Here is a 14821-nt window from a genome sequence, read left to right as displayed (position 1 = left end):
ATGACAAGTATAATTATTATTACAAACACTGTTGTTCTTGCAAGGCGACTTCAGAATTGTGTTTAAGTCTGAAAAGTTTTAATTACGGTTAATTTAAAATCGTTTCCTTCATGTAAAACAATAATTTAATAAGTCTGGTTTGATTTGTTTCGAATTCGCGCAAAACTACAAGAGGGTTATTTGCGCAAGCCATCCCTAATTTAGCAATGAACTACTTGAGAGAAGGCAGCTAGTCATCACCGCCAACTCTTGGGCTACTCTTTTACCAAGAAATAGTGGGATTGACCATTACGTTATAATGTCCCCAAGCTGAAAGGACGAGCATGTCTGGTGGGACGGGGATTTGGACCCGCTACCTTCAAAATACGAGTTGAGCGCCCTAACCACCCGACCATATCAGGCCTAATTTAATAAATAAATAAATACACGGCAAATGTGAAAGGGATCTTAGCTTTAAAACTTTTCGAAGTAGTCTTATTGATACCAAATAGTTCTCGTCATCGAACAAGAAAAAACATTATACATTTCCAATTTTTATTGTTTTGAATAGGATGATATCATCCTATAGGAGGCGGGTCCTCTTTGAGAGTTATTTTATTTAATACTAGCTGTTGTAGCCATTCAACGCAAGAAAAGACACACGGAACTCCAAGGCAGTGACAAAGGACCAGATCTGAACGCTAATTCTAATTAATTTCTTTTGAAACTGTAGCGATGAAAGCTTAAAGTTAATACCTCAATGATTGTTTATTTCAAACAAGGGCTACCTGAGCGGGCCGTCGTTAATTTTAATCTGTTGAACAAAAGAAAAGACAGTTCGTTAACATTACCAACTTTGACTGCTGTTATCCATCTTAATAGAAGGACTGGACCTCAAATCTTACAACATGCCAAGTGAGAAGCGCAGTTTTCTAATATGACGTGTGTTTGTTTAGAATTTCGTGCAAAGCTACACGGGGGCTATCTGTGCTAATTTAGCAGTGATAAACAAGAGGTAAGGCAGCTTGTCATTACCACTCACCGCCAACGCTTGGGCTACTCTTTCACCAAAGACTGACCGCCATATTATAACGTTCTCACGGCTGAAAGGATGAACATGTTCGGTAGGACGGGAATTCGAACCCGCGACTCTCAGATTGCGATGAAGTGCCTTAACCACCTGGCCATGCCAGGCCTAATGGGGCGCGAATTACTGATTCTCAACTTCGCAGTGTGGCAAGCTAACCAATCTCTAGGCTTTGCCCAGCTCAATACCGCAGTAAGCTTGATAAGAAATCACTAAATGGATCTGTAAAATGCAAGTGAAACCTTTTCTGTTTAATGATCAAACTGTTTCAATGTATAATTAGAAATGACATTCACTAATAACAGCAACATGTGCAGGTTTTCCTTCTGATAACCATACAGCTAAGAACCAAAAATCAATTATGTAGCAGTGCCTACATAATCTTTGTTTTTATTGTAACTCAACTGATACATAACTACTTTATTATCACTAAATACTTCAATGTTTCAGAAATTCATGTTTTTCTATACCTATACAGTATTTTCTGTGCCAGTACGTGACACAACCAAATGTCAAAACATTAACAGACAGTATAAACTGAAGCAAATTATGAACGTTTTAAAGAGGGAAAGATGTTTTAAATGTCATATAATAGGTAAAGAAATGACAAAATGTCTCTAAAGGGGAATTTACGTTGATCCTCGCATGTTATGCACAATTACTCCACCCCACGACGCACACAAACACGTTTTGCTTTGTTTTAAAATTTTGTACTAACTAGTTCTAACATGCCCGATGGATTTCATTGAATTTTGAACATAAAATGTGTGTGTTTAAGGTCTTACAGAATTTTTGTAGAATCGGTTCAAGACAACAAACGAGCTGTCAAGCTTACAACAATAACTGCCTAAGTTAGCGAAATAAAATGAGATTGCATGCGCAGAGGAAGTCAGTAAACGGATCACGTTCCTCTTGTGTATTTGGGTGGTAGCGGTTTTATTATGTCCTTTAACCGAGCACCATACACAAGCTTTACTTTATATTTTTTATAAGTCAGAACTTTAAATCAACATTTTATAAAATGAGACGAAAAAACAGAAAATCATTAAAACAAAAGATAAACTATTTTTAACAATACACCTGAGTTGTGTATTTATTTCAGCAATTATACCAAAGTTTATTATACAAGGTAAAAAAGGCACAAAGTAAAAATGATGCAAAGTTTCGAATCTAATGGTAACAATAAAACCAGCTGTCACACGAGTGTTCCGTCATGCGGTTCCTCGTTTCTTTGTTAACCAAGAGTGCCACAACAGTTTTACAGCCTTCCCTTTCCGTTTGTACTGTTACGAAATTAAAGGAGAAATAAAACAAAGTAATTGGTCATAATACGAAGTAAAACCCAAGCCAGCCCTCTCTTCTTCTGTATGCGTGTCCCAGACACAGGTCACCAAAGGGGTATTTATCCTCAGTGTGTTGAGAAAGTTATTAAGAAGTTATTCCAGAGCAAGTTGAAAAGTGTTCCGACTACTTAAGTGGCTTCACCAGTAGGATAAGAAAAACTCACGAGAAAAGTTCAACCATAGCTTCGAGGGATTGGATCTTTACTTCTCAATTACTGTAAGCAACTATTTTTTTGTTGCAGGGACAAGTCGTTATAACCAGCTACGAAGGAATCCTGCGAAAGTGCCACAGTGGTGAAAGGTTACGACTTCTAGCACTTAATTTTTTAGTTCCGGTGGTTGATCCCGGAATTAGATCGGACTATTTGCCTAAGGCCAGGCGTGAGTTTGCTACAACCTTTACTCTGAATAACCAGAGAGCAGCCTATTGTGTGCTGTAATGAGGTACCGCGCCACCTAGCCAGCTTACATGCGAACCAGGTAGCCTCAGACTCAGGTTGAAGAGTCCCGCTTAGAAACCAAAGTTGCCTACGTAACTATGTCATTGTTAGGGCTCTACGAACACTGCGTTGTTCAGTGTTAAGCAATACAGGTCACACACAAACCAGTATATCTTGTTTTATCTTGAGAATGGTACATCGGCGGTACTATGAAACGTGTGTGTGTGTGTGTGTGTGTGTACCCATACCCAACATCAACTCACGACTAGAGAAAAACCAATTCCAAGCGCTGCTTATCTGAATATGTGCAAAGAATTTTAATATTACAAATTTTGATCATCTGGATTAGAACATTGTAAAACTTGGTTAATTTATCATACGAGACAAAAGAATAATTAAAGCCACCCGCTTCTTACAGCACGATATATAAACATGGGTAGTTACCAAGACAACCGGAATATCAATATAACATTAAAATTTGATATCAAAAGAATTCATATTAAAATCAATACTGATTAAAGCGATACATTGCTTATGCATATTTTCGTGAACATAATTATATATCCACAATTATCATTTATAAAGTGCACACGCTTTAAAAGCAGAATGATAATCTATGTGGATTAAACTACTTGTAGTAAAAACAGAATGAAAGTGGTGTGTATTACAATGTTAACACATTCATTCATACGTTTACGCCCCTTTTATAACGTTTATTTTGGGGAAAACAGCGCAATGCGACTCAAGGGATACCTGTACTATCCGTCTCGAAATACGAAAAGATAGACTAGAAGGAAGACGCTTAAGTCAACAGCACCCATCACCAACTCTAGGACTATTTTTATATGACCGAATAATGGGATTTGACCATCACTCTTATAACATACCCACAACCCTAAAAGTGCGAAAAGCGACCATTATTATTACTTTTTGCGATAACAAGTGTGTGAACGATGAACATGCCCATACATAGTCCAGCATGCTAAATCTGGACCTTACATTTAACACAATTATTTGGAGAACTATGTAACAAATGTTCTCGAAAAAAAAGTCCCTTGACTGATCAGTGGTAGGTCTGAAGTGTTATAACGCTTTGTTTCTGTTTGTTTGACTTTAAGTATAAAACTACACAGTGAGGTATCGACCCGGTTTCCAGCGTTGTAAATCTACAAACATACCACTGTGAGGCCTTATAAAGCTAAACTTTGGGATTTGATCTTGTTGGGCATAACTCTAATAGCCATTACACAAGATTGAGCAAAGCCACAACAAAAATTCAAAATATAGGAGCTTGGTCCGTCAGAATAAACGTAGAAAACACTATAAACCTCAAAATGTGTTATAACTATAATCACTTTCTCAAAAACTGGTCATTATATTAACATAACGGAAAGGAATATTGATTCCCTTGTATTCTATCCTCAGACAACTAAAACTGTGTTCTAAATCCATATTAATTGTTCGCCGTGGCTCATAGAACAGCTGTTTTTTTCTTTTTCTTTTTTTGCACGATTTAACATCTAATTATAGTTTTGGATTCAGGAGGTCAAACCTTTTTTGATTGATGTATTTGACCACGCCCAAGGTCTCATAGATTAAATTACTCTAATCCTGCCTGAAAGAATTTCAATTTTAGGGTAGGCTCGTAGAGATCCTGATGAGTAACAAAATCGAATCAGGTATACTGGTATATGCACGACCCACGCTTGGTACTGATGTCATACAAAAATGTAACTGATAAAAAAGAAAAAGTTTAATAAATAATTTCTCTAATCCTGCCTAACAGGATCACAAGAGTCGTGGCTAATGGGGACTTCCTCTTTTTATTCATATTTTTAAATTTTATGGCGTTTATGGTAGTTTTCATAACTTATCGCTGCTGGAGTATATTTTTCACACGAGTGCCATAAACACGGTTTTACTTGCAACAACAACAAAATCCTCGTTATAAGTAACCAGGGAAATTTATAACGTTATTTATTTTAAAACCAACCCGGTATTATCAGACAGGATATTAAAAACAATTAGCGTTTTGTGTATTCTTATAGAGTAAAGAAAAATGTAATGAATTATATACATTTTCACTACTGTTGTGTTACAGTTGTTGTTTTTATCCACACTGAATAATAGTAAACTTAATTTCGATTCTTATATTAAAGTTTTTCTGACCTCAGTCAGACGCTCCTATATACATGTCACTGGAAACATCTTTAAATTTGCATTGTAATATATTATCAGTGTAGAACGTAAGCGGAATCGTCATAAGAATTTTTTTTTTTTGCATCTTACATGAGCATACAATATGATTGGCATATTTCATTTCAAATATATCGACTGATATATGAATTGAAGCTATGTACACACAGGATCTACCCACAAAGATAAAGAATACAATAAAAGGAAAATGAAGGGGGGGGAGAAGGAAATGATTCATTTTCTTTTGTATGTGAATAAAAGTGCCATGTTCGGTACGCAGCCAATCTCAACGGTTTACGTTATTCCATCACCGCCTTGCAGCGAGCACATTTTGCAGGAAGCACACCAAGGAAATAGAAGCTTATTTGATGGCTAATCGATCAGCAGACTCAACCGTGATTACCTGTAATGGAGCAGGTGATTTCTCGAGTCATACCGGCTTCCTTCTCTTAATATCCATTGTCACATATAAAAAAATATAAAATACCGAAAGAATATTTTACGTTACATCTAACACGATTCTTTCAAACGACCATGGATTAAACGAACAACACAGCCACAATGAATTAGTTCGGATACAACGCTATTAATTGTATGTACGCAAAACGAATTTAGATTTCATCTTCACGCTTTGATATCACATCAGTATGTGTGAGCTTTCGAGATCTTTAACACTATACCATAACACACCACTTTCATTACTTTATTCCTTCAACCTAGACTTTTAATACACCACAAACACACAAATATCAAAAAAGGAAAACCTTATAACCAAGCGCTTTCGAAAGTTTACCCCTGTAGAAGAAAAGCCCACCTTTAGAAAGCACTCGGGTTAGTTTGGCTTGGTTTGAATTTCGCGCAAAGCTACGCGATGCCTGTCTGCGCTATCCATCTCTAATTTAGCAGTGAAAGACTAGAGGGGAGAGACCTAGTCATCATCACCCACCGCCAACTCATGGGCTACTCTTTTACCAACGAATAATGGGATAGCTCGTCACGTTATAATGCTCCCCCATTATTATTTTATATTGAGACTTCTAGAACATGCGTGTTTTTATGACATCATGAATTCACACTTATTATTATTAACAAATGGTATTTTTTTTACTGGGATAAATAAATATGTTGTACAAATACCTAATCAGGTTGGCATCATCAAATTTTAAATATAAACAATAAAAATTACTGACTGTTAACTTTTAAAGTGTAACAAACTTCTATTAGATACATCGACTGGAAAAATGGGTATTCTCTCAGCTTCACTTGAAATATTAGAATACTGTTTTTTTGTTGTTTTTTTTATATATAATGTTTTTACACTGATTCAGATATTGGAGTATGGAACTCTTTTAAGTATATGTTAGTGATATGTACTAACCGAAAATTAGTTCACTCTTTTTGGATTGTATTATTTAAAACATACACCAATTTGCAATGTTTTATCATTTAGATATAGATAAATAGATAAACAAATGCGCGGATATTCGTGCGACGCTACTGTACTAGCCGTTTCTAATTTTGATTTGATAAGACTACAAAAAGATTAAAAAACACTTGATTAACAGTCCCCACCGCCAACTCTTGGGAAACCAATGATTCTCTTAATAGTGGGATTCGACTGTCACTCTTGCAACACATCACGGTCCAAAGCGCGGAGCGAAATTTTGTTTTTTTGATAACTAGAATCGAGCATTGGACCCGAAAATACATAGTTCGGCATGCCAACGCAGGTCCACGCTCGGCTCTACAGATGTTCTTTAAATGAATTGACGAGGATACAACTTTTCAGGCATAAGCTTCTTAAAGTGGATGGCTTATTAAATTTGCTTTAGAAATTTTTAAATTCTATTATTTTAGGTCTGTCTGAACACTCGTGTTTTTGTTTCATGTCATTATCGTTAAAATGTTCACTATATTATTCATACCGTAAAGAAGAACTGCAGAACTCTACATGAGGTACTCTCCTATTAAAACTACAAAATCTATACATTTAGGAGAGCTGAATTTATATTTTACAAAGACTATTTCACATATTTTGAGCTTCACGTTATGAGTGAAAAGTAAAATTATTTTAATATGTAAGGAATTCATTATTTTGTTAGGTCACACACACGATATTGTACGATATATTATTTTTACCTTTCTTATATTACTTACGAACATTTGCAACATTACTGAAGATAATTTTCTTTCAATTATCCATTGTTTTTTTCTTACTAATAATCTACCTCTTCCAATCATATATTTCACATCCATCTAAACCTGTTACTTTTAATGATTCACGTCTTATTTTTGCAACGTTTAAAATGCAGTTTCTCAGTCAGAGACAGTTTTCATATGACGTATTTCAGTTCTTAACGTCATATACAAATTAATTTTATTGTAATTTACGTACGTACTAAACTACTTATCATACTTTAGACAGAAAAACAAACTCAAGGTTGCCTGTAAAACTCGTGTATATCAAGTATAACAGAATTATTCTACGAATTTGCTTTACAGGTAATGGAATACATGTCAATATGATATTATAGTAGGGTTAAATTCTGTCTTCGCGTCGTACAGAACGAATTACCGTCCCCTGCGGAAAATAAATATTCATTGCGACTTCATTATCGTATCTTGTTCTTTTCTACCATTTACTTAAAACAGGTTAATCTACAAACTAATTTACGTCAAGATTTATCCGGTTTACTATAACAGTTTCATAAGGAGATCAAGTTTTATATACTCACACAAATCGTCGTCTTTTGGTTTCAGGACTTACTGGAGTGGGCATCTGTGGAGGAGCTGAAGGTGGTGGCCCCATTGTACTCATTCCAGTCATAGTTCCCACAGTAGGAGCAATATAGGTCGTAGGAGGAGTGTAGTGAGGAGGACCAGCGTACGTAAACATTGTTCCAAAGAAGGCAAACAACAGATCGTCTTTCCTAATATACGTATGTATGTGTACAAAACTATACAAGTCTGCGAAATAACACAAAAGGTACAAAGAAATTACCCTAAGTGAGGATTCTTTTCAGAGTTGGAGTTACAAGCGCAATACAGACGATACGTCTTTAACAAATCTAATGCATTGTATCTAGGAGTTTTTCTTGATGTTCTACGTAGTAGCAGCTGCGTCCCAGTAAACACACGCACTAACACGAGACAACGACAGCTGGGATCTACGCCCGACACACTATATAGTTAGCGTGACTGCGCTTCTACCTTCCAAAATCTCGAGGCCTGTACTCATATCCCCTTCTCGCACGAGAGAAAGCAAGCGTTCTTTGGAACTTGCATGCGTCACTCTGACTACACTAACTGAAGCCCTGTGCACTTCAGTATGAGTGTATAATCATGTGACCAATGCCTTGTTAACAGGGTGGAGTTAAGAAAAACTTTAGCACGCCTACTATACGTCTAAGTGATCCAATCGGATTATGAAATTAGTTAAGCGGAAAAAAATGGTTATAAAACATATTCTCTGCTGAAAACTTTATGATGTCTCTCAACTGTAAATATAGTCCGCTTACCTCACAAAATATCACAAGAAAAAACAAGTACGTTCAAATGATTTACTTAAACTAACCATGCATTATATTCCGAAATCCTTTCTACATTTGTAAGCCTAAGAGACTTCACTTTCACTATTCGGTAAGTCTCCTTAATCGATTATTATTGAGCACATGTGCTCACACGTGAAACACTTAAATCACATAAAAGAAAAACACTTGACTATAACCTCTTTAATAATGCATCAAATTATAAAAACAATTAAAAAATATCGTACCAGATCCCAACTGTCCAAGGAAAAGTCCATCACAAAGATGTGGAATGACTTGTGTTCAAAACACGGAGCGAGTTATCCATTCAAATGTAGAATAAACATTTAGATATTATTCAAACGGTTGAATATTTATTCTCAGTTTTAAGAACACAACTTCGTACTGGGTTGAAAGTAATCCGAGGTTTACACATAGATAGCCTTGTATTTAAAATGATTATACCCGAAAAACCATTCATCCTACACGTGGAAAATAATTCACCAAAGACATATTAGCTTTACTTGGAATAGACGGAATATCATACGGTGTATCAGCCATACTTTACCTAAATTACTTTTTCCTACACTAGAATAATTTTCATATCTATTCTTTCTCCCTCTTTCAGTAATACGATACTAATGACTGGAATAACATTTGTGTCAGTAGACAATGTCCACGAGAAATGTCGTTTGTAGTAGTCTCAGTTAAAAACAGGTTCGTATGCGATTGAGGGACTAAAACATACTAAACTCCTTCTACTAAAGCTGCTGAAACACTCCTATACCAAGTACACACTTTCCAGGAATGAAACCTATGATTCTCAATGAATTACTAGTAAATTCAGTATAAGTTAATTATTTCAAAAAAGGGATTTCTTTTTCATCACCCTGCATATGCGCTTACCTGTTTAAGCTTAATAATATTCATATAAATAGGAAAATTAATAGTACTTTGTTGTGATTTGGTTTGACAAAGTTACACGAGAATTATCTGCGCTAGCCGTCCGAAATTTAGCAGTGGGAAGGAAGGTACTCACTACCTCCTATCGCTAACTCTTAAGCTACGCTTTTACCAACGAATAGTGGTATTGACCACCACATTATTACGCACCCACGGCTGATAGAGCGAGCATGTTTAGTGTGACGGGGATTCGAACCCGCGACCCTCAGATTACGAGTCAAGTACCTTAACCACCTGGCATTGCCGGAGCTCTTTGTTGTGAACATGATTTTCTGTCCGAACAAATACTTCAAAATCTCACTTAGCTCAAATAAAACATGAAGTGTTTTTTAAATCAATTTAGTAGCGAAATGCCAGTTCGAGGTAAACTACCTAAGAAACATCTATACGCATCTTTACTTGTTAGTATATTAAGAAGTATATCTCGAAGTAGCAATTTTGTGGAAATGGTCCCAATCTTCGAATTTATCTCCCGTTTATTTCCTTCAGACAGAGTATATAATAAAGTTGTCACAGGGGCTAATGTTTAACTTTTGACGTGATCGTGCAATTTTTAAAATCAAAACAGCTTGTTCCGACATGTCGGTCAAGCGATTTTCTGGGTGTGATTTTAAAACGATGATGATCATTATTATGTGTTTCACGGTTTGCTATAGATGCATTCTTTTATTATTATTTCTGTCTTAATATTTTATAGCTCCTATGTGGAAAAACGTGTGTGTGTGTGAATAGTAAAAAAAAAAAGTTACATTTTATATTCTCAATATCAATTCTTATGTACACAAACACCTGTACCTTAAATTATGCACATATATGAAAGCTATCCACACACATTTAAACACTTTGAATGGTCAGATTCTTCCCTCAGTTTATATTCACTGTACACTTCCCACCAGAGGAAAGACGAGTTCAAAACCAACCAGAACAATGAACAGTAAACGGCCTCTCCACGTAAGTGTTGTTGAACTTCTATCTCCACTGTTATCAACGACAGACACGCAGGGGCAAATAGGGGCAGCATGGCCGCCGTGCAATACCCGCTGGCACTCACGATTAAGTCCGCCTGGCCCGGACCTAGTGGGTCGGGGAATGTTGATCACGTCATATTACACCCCGACCACGACATAAGACAACACCCGGTTTGTTTCAGATCGGTCAACATGAGAAAGAGAAAGATAACTTGGACGTCGTGACAGTAAATATCTTATGAAATTACTTTTTCAGTGCATATACAGTGAGAATTAATATACAGATTTTCATTAACTTATATTTTAAAATGCTTTATCTTTAATACACCAAGATAAGCGTGTTTTTTCCCTCGAACTGTAATTTACAAGTGAGAAGACATCATTTATTTGGTTTTAAAATAATTAAACCGATTTTTAACTGTTAATGATTCGTGACAGCAGTGCTTCTGAATATTTCGCAACGTATTTATCGTACAAGTCATATTACCCAGTATAAATGGCCGTATTAATTAAAACTCGACTATCAGAATATGCGATATGCGTAAATATGGCATTTCGAGAACAATTACACAGATATAGTGTGGTGGTATTAGAAATCAATTTCCAAATCAAATATAAAACCACTTTTAAATTTTGAGAATTTCAACTTAAAGCTTCAGTTGCTAACTCCGTATAAAAAATGTAGCATATGAACAAAAGGTGCGTGTTTTCTTATATCAAAGCCACTTCGGGCTATCTGCTGTATCCGCTTATGGGAATTGAACCTTTGATATTAACGTTGCAAATCCTCACACTTGTTGTTGTCCCAGCGGCGGACATGAACAAAAAGAGCGAATAACAAAAGCTAAAGCATGTTTATTTGTTACGGACATTTGAGAAGTTACCTCAACGGTTATTCGTGTGTGTGTTTTCTTTTAGCAAAGCCACAAAGGCTATCTGCTCAGCCCACCGAGGGGAATCGAACCCCTGATTTTAGCGTTGTAAATCCGGAGACATACCGCTGTACTAGCGGGGGGCCGACGGTTATTTATTTACCCTATCCGTAAACCATTTATAACGGGCAGAGTAAACTCGGCTGATAAACAACATCCGCAGCCAACCCTTGTCCGACGGAATAGTGGATTTTACCACCACTATTAAAGCCCAGGAAAGGCTTTAAAGTGTAAAGCGTAATTTCGCAACAAAAAAATATGAACCAGGGACCCTTGTATTCATAATGACCAGGTAAAATATGAAAATCTCATGTTACAAATGCGGTAAAATTTGGACTGGATATAAAACTTTAATCTTCCGAAGATTATTTGAAAAAAAAATAATTACACAAATATTGTATATGGTGGGGTTTGTTGTTACACACAAAGCTACACAACGGTCTGTGTTGTGCCAACTGGATATCCAAACCCGACTTTTAGCGATGCAAGTCCTCAGACTTACCAACTGGCTACGGGAAAGGGGTGGAGTTTATTATTTTCTTTATATTTCGTATTTTAATTAATATTAGTCAAAAGTAAATAACCTTATATAACAATCAAGAATAGACACATTTAAAAAATAACTGTATTATACGGATACTATTATTATGCAGGATTGAAACAATTCCAAAATATTGTTACCAAAAGTTAACCGTCGCATCATAATTCTACATTTGATCCAACTCTGTTTTAGTGTTTCAATATTTCTGGACAACATGCCAATTTTACATAAGAAATGTTTTGCTGTGAACTTCATAATAAATATTTTTGGTCAAGCTTTCACGACAGCACAATGAGCAGAAACTAATACTGTAACTTCTAAAGTTCAAAGTTTCATTCATGCGAACACGCACGTGAAACATACTCATCATAATTTCGTGCACTTCAATAATTATATTTCATTAATAACATACAATAAGTTGTGTTTGATAACGGGTTTCAACATAAAGCTATCTTGGGGCTACTTGCACTGGACATCCATAATTTTGAAAATGTAGACTGGAGGAAAACACCACCCACGGCCAAATATTCGACAAAACTTTCAAGAAAGAATTATGGGACTGACCGCCACACTATAATGCACCCCCACGGCTGAACTACTCGGACGATGGGATTCGATCCAAAGAATGGGAAGCGAGCACCATGGCTGTTGCACAGTTTGAGAGATTTTTACGTTGTCCACTCATGTTTTTGACAGGTTAGTAATTTGCCATCATGAACAGTGTAATCATGACTAAACTACAAATATGACAAACGGTCAAACTTGCTCTGAAAGAAGCACAACTGTATTTTCTGTCCATTTCATCGTGCTTCTCTATCGCATGTATTTCACATTTATTTATAGGCTTACAATTTTTGAAGTAAATAAATTTTTTATTAGCTATAATAGGCAATGTTCATTCAATTGGCACAAAATGTGCAAGGTGAAATAAACTTTTTTATTTTTCAATCTGAATTTCAAAGCCATAAAAACGTATATGTGTATGTGTAAAACCAAATATAAAACACATTGAATAGTTGTATTTTATTCCGTGATGAAGGGAGAGGGCCTAGGATTCAGCTAGCATACTTAAGGTGGTAGTGTTATCCAAGTTTTGTATGCTGTTATTACCAAAACACGCTTCATTAAGCCTTATACTCAAAATCAGACATTTCAAGAAGCATAATCTATGATATAATTAATTACCAACTCAGATGTCACCACAGGACATCGTTGATCGTGCTTGTCAAATAATTTCCCCAAAAGGGGGACGAAGGTCGTTTGGAGAGGGTAACTTGTTTTAATCACTCAGATCACAACACAGAGTAATGTGTTGTCTGTCGGTCACTCCTATTAAAATGGCATTACATAAGGGACGTTCAACAATACAATTTATATTGTCGTGACGTCAGTAAAACGTGCGCATGCCATGAATCACGAGAAGAATTATGCACACCGTAGGTATATGAACTTCATATATTTATTTATTCTGAAACAGGACCCTACACAAGTACGTATAGTTATTTATAATTAAGAGACCTGATAAGTTTAGGGATCAAATTCCTTTTTTTTGGTCATAAGACCTTATATGATATGATGGAACTGAGCTGTCTGTCGGATGCATAGGCATGCACTCGAATTTAAAAATATGCTAACAACATTATGTGAATTACAGGCTTAAAATATAAAATTAAGATGTTAGAAGTTTATTAATTAAAAAAAAAAAAACAGTAAGAAAAAATAATCACTAAAACCATTATAATTGAGAACGTTGTCTGGGTTACTAGTTACAGACAAGATCATTATCTTAGCACCAAAGTAGTTTTAAATCGGTAATTGATAAAATACTTATATAGTCATAACATGAAACATTTACGGTGTATCACACTAATAGAATAATGGTTTATAAATGCTTGTGATAAAGTACAACACTTACATTTTGTAAATGGCTCGTTATGGCCAAGTGTGTTAAGGCGTTCGACTCGTAATCCGATGGTCGCGGGTTCGTTATAATGTGACGTTCAATCCCACTATTCGTTGGTAAAAGAGTAGCCCAAGAGTTGGCGGTGGGTGGTGATGACTAGCTGACTTCCCTCTAGTCTTACAATGCTAAATTAGGGACGGCTGGCACAGATAGCCCTCTAGTAGCTTTGTGCAAAATTCAAAACAAAGTAACAATACATTTAAAAATGTCAAGCATACAATGATTGAAATTTGTACGTTTCAAATTAACGCATGGTATTGATAGACGTTTTACCTGCATACGCTCCTTGTAGCAGTAGTAGATTCTATGCACTCAGTTTAGTTTGTTTTGAATTTCACGCAAAACTACACGAGGACTATATCTGTGCTAGCTGTCCATAATTGTGCAGTGAAAGACTAGAGGAATGGCAACTAGTCATCACCACCCAACTTAAACACTTGGGCTACTATTTTACCAACGAATAGTTGGACAGACCATAGATTATAACGCACCCATGGCTGAAAGTGCGAGCACGTTCGGTGACGTGGATTGCGAGTCAAGCGCCCTAACCACCAAACCTCGCCAGACCTCCATGTACTTAATCTCACGAACTCTTACAAAGATGGCAAGTCAGTGCATTACGATTAAACATAACCAATGATGAATGGAAGAAGTTCTTAAAGGTAAAATAGAGTTTTTGGTTTGTTTTGAATTTCGCGCAGAGAAACACGAGTGCTATCTTCGCTAGCCGTTCCTAATTTTGCAGTGTAAGAAGGCAACTAGTCATCACCACCCACCGCCAACTCTTGGGCTACTCTTTTACCAACAAATAGTGGGATTGACCGTCACATTTATAACACCTCCACGGTTGAAAGGGCGAGCATGGTTAATGTGACGGGGATT

The 14821-nt window shown here is 36.2% G+C and overlaps 1 protein-coding gene across 6 annotated transcripts in view; it reads right to left on the bottom strand.

Annotated features, from left to right (window-relative positions):
* The window catches only part of LOC143236929 (aryl hydrocarbon receptor nuclear translocator homolog), a 145614-nt gene that overhangs the window by 95759 nt on the left and 35034 nt on the right, over window positions 1-14821 (bottom strand). The window contains exon 1 of one of the 6 annotated variants that reach the window (XM_076475617.1): window positions 7781-8358. The exons of 4 other annotated variants lie outside the window; for them this stretch is intronic. In XM_076475617.1, coding sequence (XP_076331732.1) covers window positions 7781-7941 — 161 coding nt within the window. In that variant the 5' untranslated portion in view covers window positions 7942-8358. Of the gene's footprint in view, window positions 1-7780; window positions 8359-14821 lie in introns of those variants that run through there. One more of the 6 variants, XM_076475621.1, reaches the window with a different exon arrangement.

The sequence above is a fragment of the Tachypleus tridentatus genome, chromosome 13 (assembly GCF_004210375.1).
Source record: "Tachypleus tridentatus isolate NWPU-2018 chromosome 13, ASM421037v1, whole genome shotgun sequence".
Classification (NCBI taxonomy): Eukaryota; Metazoa; Arthropoda; class Merostomata; order Xiphosura; family Limulidae; genus Tachypleus; species Tachypleus tridentatus.
The sequence above is the reverse complement of the archived record's forward strand: the minus strand, read 5'-3'. Positions and strand labels throughout refer to the sequence as shown.